The sequence below is a fragment of the Gavialis gangeticus genome, unplaced genomic scaffold (genome assembly GCF_001723915.1).
Source record: "Gavialis gangeticus isolate Ggan-Ray unplaced genomic scaffold, GavGan_comp1, whole genome shotgun sequence".
NCBI lineage: Eukaryota > Metazoa > Chordata > Crocodylia > Gavialidae > Gavialis > Gavialis gangeticus.
Window position 1 is genome coordinate 227547599 of NW_017729032.1, and position 11558 is coordinate 227559156.

General features: G+C 42.7%; 1 protein-coding gene across 2 annotated transcripts in view; it reads right to left on the bottom strand.

The window, feature by feature from the left end:
• Positions 1 to 11558, bottom strand: part of NCAM2 (neural cell adhesion molecule 2) — a 691500-nt gene that overhangs the window by 167495 nt on the left and 512447 nt on the right. For both annotated transcript variants that reach the window (XM_019524735.1, XM_019524736.1), the window contains exon 11: positions 9102 to 9198. In XM_019524735.1, coding sequence (XP_019380280.1) covers positions 9102 to 9198 — 97 coding nt within the window. The remainder of the gene's footprint in view (positions 1 to 9101; positions 9199 to 11558) is intronic.

Sequence of the window (11558 nt, forward strand, 5' to 3'; positions counted from 1 at the left end):
GCTCAACATTCTCCAAAGATTGTCCTCTAAATGCATGGAGGAACAGCTGGTTGATTTGGGTTGGGTTGGTAAAGTATCTTGGTTTCTGAAAAGTTGAAAGTGAGCCCAAGCATTTCGTACACAGCACAGAAGCAGTCAACAATGACCTGGAGCTCAGTAACGGAAGTATTGGTTATTTTGTATTTGAAATGTAACCAGTTGATAATCAAGAGATTCCCACCCATGCTATATTGGATGCTAAATCCAGATAGAAGTCTGTCAGCTATGAAATGTCAACTAGCTGTAATATATCTGGAAATGAGTGTTGGTGCAATCACACATCCCTGCCTGGCTCTGGGCTTGGTAGTGAAGGAGTCTGTTTCAGATCCATTGCTTAGGATAGTTGCTGTCATGTCATTCAGAAGAAGTCTAATAATGGTAACAAATTTGGGAGACATCCAAATCTCATTAAGATCTTCCATGGTGCCTTTCTGTTGATTGAATCAAAGGCTTTAGTTAGGTCACTGAGGTCCATATAAACAACTCAGTATTTCTTGAAATGCTTCTGCAGCTGTCTAGCAAAAATAGGTATGGTACCTCTTACCTGTGTGAAACCACACTGGGATTTGGGTAGAATTTTCTTAGTGAAGAAAGCGAGTCTACTGAGGAGAATGCAGGTGAGGCTCTTCCAAGCTATGAATAGGACTGCAATACCATGATAACTGCTAAAATTCAATCCATCTCCTTGTTTAAATATGGTAATGATTCTGGCATATCTCAAATCACCAGGAATCTGGGATTTCTAGATTTTCATAGGGACATGAAATTGGTAAGATAACTTTTTTCCATCTTGCTTATACGTTTCATTTGGTATTTTACCAGGACTACATTTTGTTGCTCTTCATCTGTTTAACAGCTTTCAAGACTTCTTAAGTAGATGGATCTGCAAGGTAGTCCTTAGTGGTATTTTGTGGAATGGCTTTTATGGTGTGGTCTTTGATATTAGAGTCTCAGTTCAGAAGGTCCTGAAAGTGCTCCTGCTACCAAGAATTGATGGCAGATCTGTCTTTAAGGAGTTTTTTTTTCTATCCTTGGACCTCAGAGGGATGGCTTCTTGTGTGTTTGACCCAACTAAGCATGTCACAGCTGTTGAAAAATGCTTAAATCTCGTTCGCTTTGTCATCCCACCACTTGTTCTTTCACTCTTGAATTTTCCTCTGGGTCTTGGTGTTAATATGGTAATATGTCTTCCTGCTGCTTGTAATTGATGTCATTCTGCCAAGCTTTGAAGGCTCTCCTTTTACTGTCAATGAGAACTTGCATTTCTCTATCATTCTCACTGAACCAGTCTTGCGGTATCTTTGTGGAAAAGCCTAGAGATTCTTTACAGGCCTCATGGATGCCTTTCAATATATAAATAGGCTGAATAAAGCATTTCTAAATCAGCTAATTTATCATTCTCCAAATATTATATACCAAGAAATAGAACTTGAGGTACTATGATTTGCACAGAACTTTGATACAGTTCTTTTGCAGAAAAAGTATGGATCAAGTTTAGTGCAGAATTGATTGAAAATATGTTAAACAATTTGCTGCCACAGTGAAAAGGTGCTAATCCATTTGAAAAATTGACATCAGTTTCATATACGATATAGTTGGATTAAAAGGAGGAAATAAATCACTGATAAGTATATAGCATTTGCATGCTATTTCCCTTGCAAATACTTCTGCTTAGATTCAATTTACTGTACAGCATTTCAATATGGCTTTCATGTAAGAACATAATACGTAACCAATACACAATGCATACAAACAATACATTCATAATCAGAATGGTAATAAACTCTTCTAGCTAACATCTTAAAGCTGATACTAAGGGTAATTCTTCATAAAATTAGTTTAAAAAAAAATCAAGCCAATGTCAACTGCTTACATACGTGGCAGAATTACTTGTAGCCAACACAGCATTTAGAGCTGAAGCAGCAGCAAATGAATTTGGCGAGAGGGTAGTTACCGTGCATTACGTTTAGTACTTGTATAACCAAGTACTAAATCAATGTGCAGTAATTGGTGCTACTATGTAGTAGTGCTGGCGCACAGCTTTTAGTAACGCTAACTGCGCAGTAGCCTAATAATACCGTGCTGTAGCATATTAGCACAGATTTTGTCCTGCACACTACTGTGCAGTAGCCTAATTCTACTGACCAATTAAAGTCCCGTGTAGAAGCACTCAGAGAAGCTTACAATAATCCTTGCACAGAATCGCTGGCTTTTAGTGATATTACTTTGGGAGTTTAGACCATAGACAATGCATAAGTGTTGACAGTTGGGGGGCACAACTCCATGCCATTGCCACCACCCCCACTGCTGCTGGGCACTGGCTCCAGCTGGGCTGCAGCCCCACACCCCACCATTGGCAGAGAAATTTTGGGGAGGCACATGCCCCCTGTGCTTCCCTCCCATGTCAGCTATGGTTTGGACCACCATTTCAGGTAGTATACTTTGGTATAGCTTCACTGGCTTCCAATTTAAACCAAATGAGACAGTTTCTGAGTATGGTTATAATACAAGGAATCACTCTTCATTACAAGGACAATATCACAGAGCAATGCAAAGACATGACTCCTTTTAATGTAGTTTCCTATTTTTCCTTTTCTCCCACCTTAAATGCTGGGAAGGAGAGAGAAGGTAGTTTCCCTATTCTCATTCACTTTTTAATTCCTGGGCTCAGGGAACTGGATTTCAAAAGCAAATGTTCTGTGTTCCAGAGGGATGGGGAAGTGGTTGTGATAGCTGCCATTTGTACTAGTCCAGATCCCTCAGGAAGCCTCATGTGAATCAAACAATACATATGAGATCAGGAAAGAGCACCTGCATGCTTCCCCACTACTTGATTCCTCCTGAGGACCCCACTTTGGGAAAGGTATGGAGGACAGATGCTGCGGCTCCCTGCCAGGCTTGGGGAATGCACTGGGGGCTTTCCTACATTGCTCCCTCTGCAAATAGAGGGATGCTCCCCACCTATTCCCAAGATCCTGGTCTGGAAAAGGTATGGGGAGCTTCCCAGACATTTCCACCACTAGAAATGAATGCTGGTTTGTGGCCTTAGTCTACTAGAGACACAATCAGACCTGGTAAGACTGTTGAATGAAACAGAAGTGCTTGGTTTGACCCTTGATATTGTGAAGACTTTGATGGAATTTACTCAGTCTATTCAAGACAGTAAGGTCTACATCCACTAGGTAGCTTTTACAAGATAATGCCTCTAATATTTATAAAATGTGGCTCATAAATCAAAGAAAAACACAAAATAATGGCTATTTACCACCTATTATAACCAGTTTTGTCTTCCTACAGGTGTAATTTTCATTTGTTTGTTTTTCTGTTTCTAATCTAAATAGAACAAATTACAGAAAAGCAAGTTATTTATTCTCCTCAGGCTCAATGTTGTGTGCATAAAACACATACAATTTTCAGGAAGGATTGCAGGATGTTACCCTATATTTAGGATAACCATATGGGAAAATGGGAAATCCAGGACACTCTCCACCACCACTTTCCCAAATCAATGATGCTGCTGGAGGCAGAGGCAGGGGCAGGGTGGAGAGGCACACACCAGGCAGAAGCAGTGCCTGCACACTCACCTGTCTGCCATGCCAAGCTGCTTTATACTTTTTGCCTCCCTGCCGGACTGTACCCCATACCCCTGCAATTTCCAGGATACTCATTTTAATTCTCATCAGCTGGCCAGAACCAGCATCCAAAATCCTGGACTGTCCCAGTTAAACTGGGATGTATAGTCACCCTACCTATATTGTTTATTTTGAAATTAAATAGATATTTCTTATTCTGCTGCAGGATTATCAACAGAAAATGATGAAACATGTTTTTAATGCAAAATACTATTATTTGAATTACACAACAGAGATCATTTCCAAGGTCAATACAAATTTTTAACCTTTAGTTTTCAGCACATTTCCTAATCCACAGGTCTGTAATACATATGAATCCTAATAATGCCCTGAGTAAAGTATTTCTTTTGGAGTAATGTACAGTACGCTACTGGAGGAAACACTATGAGGAAACAGTGGAAGAAAGGGGCCATCACCAGGGAGAATTACACCTCCGTTGCTCAGGACTGCAGGGAGGCTGTTAGGAAGGCCAAGGCACAGAAGGAGCTAGGGCTAGCAACCAGAATTAAAGATAATAAAAAGTCCTTCTTCAAATACATAGGAAATAAGAAGAAGGCACAAGATAACATGGGGCCTCTACAGGATAGGCTTGGCAATCTGGTGATAGCGGCAAACGCAACAGCTGACCTCTTTAACAAATTCTTTGCCTCCATATTCCTGAAGAGGAACAGGGATATCTCCCCCACTAGAATTGCAGATGGACCCAGGGGAGGCACCACCATGCCTAGGGTCAGGGAAAACCTGGTTTGGGAACTTTTGGAGGGGCTGGACATTTAAATCAGTAGGTCCAGATGCTCTTCACCCAAAGGTGCTGAGGGAACTGGCAGGGGTTATATCAGGGCCCCGTGCATGGCTCTGTAAGTGCTCGTGGGGCACTGGCCAGGTACCAGAGGATTTGAAAATGGTCAATGTGGTCAGCATTTACAAGAAGGGGAGAAAGGAGGACCCTGGCAATTATACTCCAGCCAGTGTTACCTCAGTCCTTGGGAAGACCTTTGAGACAATTAACAAAGAGCACATCTGCAAGGGCCCAGTAGGGGAGGTAATGCTCAGGGGGAACCAACATGGGTTCATTGAGGGCAGGGCCTGCCTGACTAACCTGGTTTCTTTTTATGATCAGGTCACAAAGTCCCTGGACGAAGGCGTCAGGATGGATGTCATCTTCCTGGACTTTAAGAAGGCCTTTGACACTGTCTCCCATCACATTCTTTTAAAAAACCTAGGTGACTGTGGCATTGATGCCTAGTCAGATGGGTGGCAAATTGGTTAGATGGTCGCACCGTGAGAGTGGTGGTGGATGGGTCATTTTCGACCTAGAGGGATGTGGGCAGTGGAGTCCCCCAGGGCTCGGTCCTGGGGCCTGTACTGTTCAACATCTTTATCAGCTATCTGGATGTGGGTGTGGAATGCTCTCTGTCCAAATTCACTGATGACACCAAGTTGTGGGGTGAGGTGGGCACGATGAAGGGGAGGGACAGAATCCAGCTAGATCTAGACAGGTTACAGGGGTGGGTGGATGAGAATAGAATGGAATTCACCGCAGACAAGTGCAAGGTACTGTATGTAGGGAGAAGGAACCAGCAACACACCTATAGGCTGGTGAGCACCCTTCTTGTCAACACGGTGGCAGAAAGGGATCTTGGAGTCATTGTTGACTCCAGGATGAACATGAGCTGCCAATGCGAGGAAGCAGTCAATAAGGCGTCCCTTCTATGTGACACTGGTCAGGCCACAGTTGGAGTACTGCGTCCAGTTCTGGGCACCACACTTCAAGGGTGATGTGGCTAGTATTGAGAGGGTCCAGAGAAGGGCCACTCACATGGTCAAGGGACAGCAGGGCAGGCCCTATGAAGAGAGACTAAAGGGCCTGAATCTATTCAGCCTCCACAAGAGAAGGCTGAGAGGGGATCTGGTAGCTGTTTACTAACTCACCAGGGGGACCAGAGGGCACTGGGGGAGGCTCTGTTCCCCTGGGTACCACCCAGGGTTACTAGGAATAACGGCCACAAATTGTTAGAGAGAAGGTTCAGGCTGGACATCAGGAGACATTACTTTATGGTTAGGGCTGCCAGGCTCTGCAATGGGCTCCCAAGTGAGGTGGTACTGTCTCCTATTTTAGGGTCTTCAAGAGGAGGCTGGACAGATATTTGGCTGGGATGATATGACCCCGGCACCTGTTCTTGCCTGGGGCAGGGGGTCGGACCTGATGATCTGCTTAGGTCCCTTCCGACCCTAAGCACTATGATACAACGAAACAGATTGCTTTTGTATAGTGCTAAGGGAAACTATAAATTGGTCATTGTCAAATGATACTTTCCACATTTAAAAAATAATAATTCCTAAAGATCTGCATGGCACAGTATCTTTGATGATACCAGTTGAATGGCTGAAACTCAAAAAAAATTTTAGGGCTCCATTATATAATTTACCCACACTTTTAATATAGCCTCGAAGTAAAGATTTTAAGCAACAGAAAGTCAGTGAACCCTCTGAAAAGACTCAAACACTAACTTTAATTTTCTCCTTCTCCTTCAGTAAAATATTACAGTATTTTTCAGTAACATCTACAGACTGCATTTCATTAGCATTAGATGGAAGGGTGTGGACCATTTTTGTAGGCACTGATGTTGCTGACGTGGGGAGGAGGCTGATATATAAATGGGAAGAAACTTTGAAGATAATAGGATCTTGCTGTCTGTCAGGAAGAAATAGGAGCTTAACAGCAGGGACAGTGTCTGTTTTTCATTGTAGTAGAGGAATGTTCAGCACATGAGTGTTGAGCTGGACACTGAATGCTGCATCTTCCTTTGGAGCCAATTTGTGTTCAGTTAGGAGGTACTATGAAGAGCCACTCCTTCAGCACTGAATAACTGATAAGATTATTACTTCACCCAAAATGACTGGGGAGCTGAGGAGACTAGCTGCTTTTCTTTGCTGCTATAGACTTTGTGGTCATTTCTCAGGGCTGACCCCTTATTGCCACCATTTTAAAGATTGGAGCTCACAGTAACAGCTCATATTATATTGCTGGCTGTTTTTCTACAGCATTTCAGAAATTTGGTCTCAGTGTTATTTCTCTCCTGTATTTTTGAGCTCTCTAGAAAGCTTGTTATTGAAAAAGAAAAGTTTTAGGAAGTTGATGTATCAAACAACTCTTTTCATTTTTAGTGGTATACAATTTCTTTTGTTCTAATTCGATTTTTGACATAAATCTATCATCATGAGAAGCAGCTAACATTAAGTTGGATCATTAAATGAAGACATTCAGATGAGCTCCTAAATATATGTTCTGGGGCTCAACTGTGTAAACATACTCATGCAAAATCCCACTGAAATAAATGGAGCCATTTGAGTAACTGCTCACCTATCTGAGTAAAGATTTCACTAGTTGATCCTGTCTATTTTCCTACTATGAAATTAAGGTAAATTATTTAATTTGTGGGATTCCCTCTAAATTGTTGGAATTCTGTGTTGTTGGGATGTTGAATATGTAGGGAAGTCAAGAATGATTTGTACTGGTAGTGATTTAAGCCCAAGGTGTTCTGCAAAGGTAAATCAAAGTAGGGTCAGAAGATGGGTAAAGTCATAATGCAGAGAGTGTATTTTAAATTACACCGCTTGTGCATACATCGTACTGTTTATTTGTTTCTGGGTACAGCAGGTTCATTTGAGGCCAGATGGAAATCTACTTGTTTTGTGATACATAAATTCAGGTACTTCTGGAAGCGCAGCTGCTTTGATTGTTACAAGGAGAAACATACCACAGAATAAAAAGTAAACACTGTTCAGATGATCTCTTTTTTGTTAAGTAATGGGTACAAATTCAAAGCTGTTGACAATCTCTACATAACTCTCTTTGTAAACACCATAATTTGTTTTTGCAAGTTTTGAAGTGCTAAAAATAAAGCAACCACTCTACTATTCAATTTCTTACAAAAATTAAAAAGTCAAGTCGCTGTAATGCACTAAGGCTGGTGTTCATGTTATAGCAAGGCTGCCAAATTAACATAATCATCAGTGTTATAAAGAATACAATTTATCTCAAACTTCTTTCTTTTCTTTTCACATTTTTTTCACAACTGAAACAATTGAGACCACAGAAAAAGTGTATAGAAATAACTCCTTACCAAAAACACACGAGCAAGCAAAAAGCCAAACATATCGTATTTATATCCTAATTGTCCAACGGAAAATATCTATGCTGGAAAATAAATGACCAGATCTTCAGGAGTTTTAAGGTAAGAGTATTGCTCTATGAACTTCAGAGGTGGAGCTATGCTGATAAACACAAACTAAAAAAACTAGTCTCTAACATTCTGAGATCTACTAGCTTGGTGTATAATCACTGCTCTATAGGGGTCCCGCCACTGAAAGAAAGAAAGAAAAAAAGAATACCACATAGATATCCAATTATTTAACAGAAATAGTTCAGTCCTTGAACCCTGTGTGCTCTACAAAACTGAACACAAATGTCAAACTCTGCCAATGTAAAACTATACAATCTTATTTTCATATTTCCATAAAATCAAATAAATGCAGAACATTTAATATTCCATCTAAATTAACACCTCAGAATTTATCCGACTCTGCCGCACAGTTTGTGACTTTAATCTAACGTCCTTGAGCCAGATCCCACTCTGCATTTGTGCAACCCATTTTCTTAAGCATACTACAGAAGCCAGAATTTGGCACATTTTATCTCCAAACCTGGTTTGAAATTTTTAGAAAATAGGCTTTGCTGCAGTTTTTCAGCAATACTCTTTCTGATCCTGGCTTTTGGAATTACAGACCTGACTCTTCCCTATTCAGACAGCTGTAAAACACAAGTAACAATGTAAAATCAATATACTCAAGAAAACAAGACCCCAATGTTTTAAAAAGAAGTTAGTCACATTTTCCCAAACTTTAGTAAGTGCTCCGTCTTAGTTCAAGGAGGATTCTTATGTTGGAAGAAGTTATTTCCTTCACTTCCACATTGTCTCAACGTCATTGTAACAATCATAGGGATTATGTAATTACCTTGGACTTGCTACCTATGCAAAGTACTTATCACACATTAAAAACTCCAACTAGCTATAAAGTCAGACTTGGAAAATGCATACTAACTTTATAGTTGGTTGCAATCAAGCTTTAATTTGCATGTGTAGCAGGGTCTCCTGCTCTCCAAGGCTGGGGCCCTCAATTGATGGGGCTCCTTGTCGTGGGAGCTTGCTTCTTGCCAGTGCAGCGGGAATCCAGGACAGGGTTCCCCTTTCCCTAGTAATATGGCACGATGGGATCTAATGCACATATGGAATTGCAGGAGTTGGAACTTTGTGGATCGCACCTTAGATCCCATTGCACCTTCACCTGCACATGCAGACGGGGCCTAAGTGAATAAAAAGACAGAATACAAAAAGTACTAACTGTGACACAACAGCTTGTACTTACCAGCCTGACCAAGTGTATACTCCTGATACCTTGTTCCTATTCTGTTTGTAGCTGTACAGTTATATCGTCCAAAATCATTGTCAGACGTTGGAGCAATCTTTAAAATAAACAAAGACAATTTACCGTCTATTTTCCAGTTATTAATGACAATATCTCAAAGCTTCTAAACATTTTTCATTTAAATACTCCTTGGCTAAACAGTATGAAGATCTCTTATTTCACTATTTCACATTATTCTTACAGAATAGTCAGGTAAAACATACATTACGACAAGTTCTAGTCATTCACAACTTGCATGGGAAAGAAGTTATTGATTAGCACATGGTGAATTGTTCAGAGCCACAATTTCACTTCAGGGTGCTTTAGTACACCAGGACAATCCTTAATACTTGGGTGTATTGGTTTACATCACAATTCCTGGTACTGCAAATTGTTGTTTGGATAAATAATATGAGGTGAATATTCTGTTCGTCTTTCAGAGCTTACTCTTGTCCAAGAGATTAAGCGAGACTGTTATTCAAGGTTCCAGTTGTACTGGCTGAAAAGCAGTTTACACAGCTTCTGCATATATCTATAGGACCCAATGACTTATCTGAGTTCCTTGAGCCTATTCTCTTACTTAGGTAATGACTTCTACTTCCCTCTTAACCAATTCATAACAGAGATCCTTAAAATAAAGAGCTACAACCTCCTCCCTTGATGTTGTGGTGGTTGTATTTTATGGGCCTCTGAATTAAACCATGTGAAAGATTTGCAAAGACTAAATACTAGGGGTGCACTGATAGAGATTTTTTGAGCCGATACAGATTGACAATTTTTAACAAGCCCTATTGGCCAATACTGATCTGATTGCCAATATGTAGCCGGGCAGCTTGGAGAGCAACGTTCGGCTAGTAAGTCCGTTGTGGGGGGAAGGGGCAAGGAGGGAAGGAAGGGGCATGGGCAGGGCAGAACAAGGTCCCTGCAGTGAGGGAGAGAGTGGGGCTGGGGCAGGTGCTGCACAGCTGGGGTGGAGCATAGCACAGAGCCATAAGCATCTCATCTGGGGGGCGTGGGGGGGGGCCCTGCCACTATGCACAACCTAGGAGGGCATGGGGGGGGGTGTGCCTCCAGATCTGTGCATGGGGTGAAGGTGGTCTGCCATTGTGGGCTGGGGCAGGGGAGGTGCTGAGGTCTTCCTGGAGGGTGGCTGGGCCAGGTGATGGCAGCACTGGGAGGGGGGCCCACAGCCACCCCAAAATTTGCTATAGCCCCCCTGTGCCACTGCCCACCTGAAGAGCAGCACATCCCAGCCCCCCACCAGGAAGAGCTTAGCTCAGGCCTGCAGTGGCAGCCCATCCTCACCAAGCTCTGAGGTGCCCTTCTGGGGTGTGTGTAACAGTGGGAGTTGCCCTCCCTCCCTGCATGACCTAGATGACATCTCTAAGAGTACATACAGTTGCTTGAGGAGGTTAAAGAGAGGTTACATTGCATTAAAAATAGCCACCTGATCTAACTTAGTACACTCTGGTGCAGACCTTACACTTCGATCCCTAGTTAGGTGGATCCAAACATGAACTGTATAGATGTTAAGGTTGGTCTAAGAATGGCTAACCCAACCCAAATTAGCTGCATATCTGAGGTAGTTTAACTTACATTGGATCAGATGAGCCTAATCTAACTGAACTTGTGTATAGATCCCAAGGGAGTCTTGGAGCTGGGAAAGCCCAGGCACTGGCCCCAGGTCCAGGGCTGCACTTTTCCTCTCTCTCTCTCTGGCACTGGGCTATTTAAACCTCCTGGTACCTTGCCCCTTCCCCTGACAGACAACTCTCAACCCCCCACAGACCAGCCAGGCCACCTGAATCCAGAACCTCCCCCCAACATCTGACAAGCTACCCTTGGTGCTGGGAACCAAAGAAGTAAGTCAGGGTGCAGGGAGGGTTGGGATGGAGTGGGGGTTGGTTCACTGGGGGTGGTTTGTTTGTCTGGGGGTGGGAGGGGTCAGGAAGCTAAAAATGGCCCCTAGTCTTGGCGGGGGGAAAACAGCCCCCTGCCACCCCCCAAAACCTTGTGACGGCCCCTACTAGTTCCTCTGATACTTCCAAGCCATTCTGGACCCCACCAACACCCTGCAGACCCTGCTGCCAATCCCCTCCAGCAAACAGTGCTAGCTGCCACTAATCAGTGGTGTCCTTATGAGCCAACAGTATGGCTCTTCCCTGGCTGCACAGAAGGGTAACAGCATACTGGGCTACATTAGTAGAAACAGCACCAGCTGTTGAAGGAAAGTGATTCTTCCCTTCTTTTCAGCACTGGTGAGGCTACATCTGTCCAGTTTAGGGGTCCCACTACAGAAATAATGTGGGCAAACTGGAAGAAATCTAGTGGAGGAAAGCAAAAATGGTTAACGGGCTGGGGCACAAGACTTCTGAGGAGAGGCAGAGAACGAGGCTTCTTTAGTCTGTAGAAGAAAAG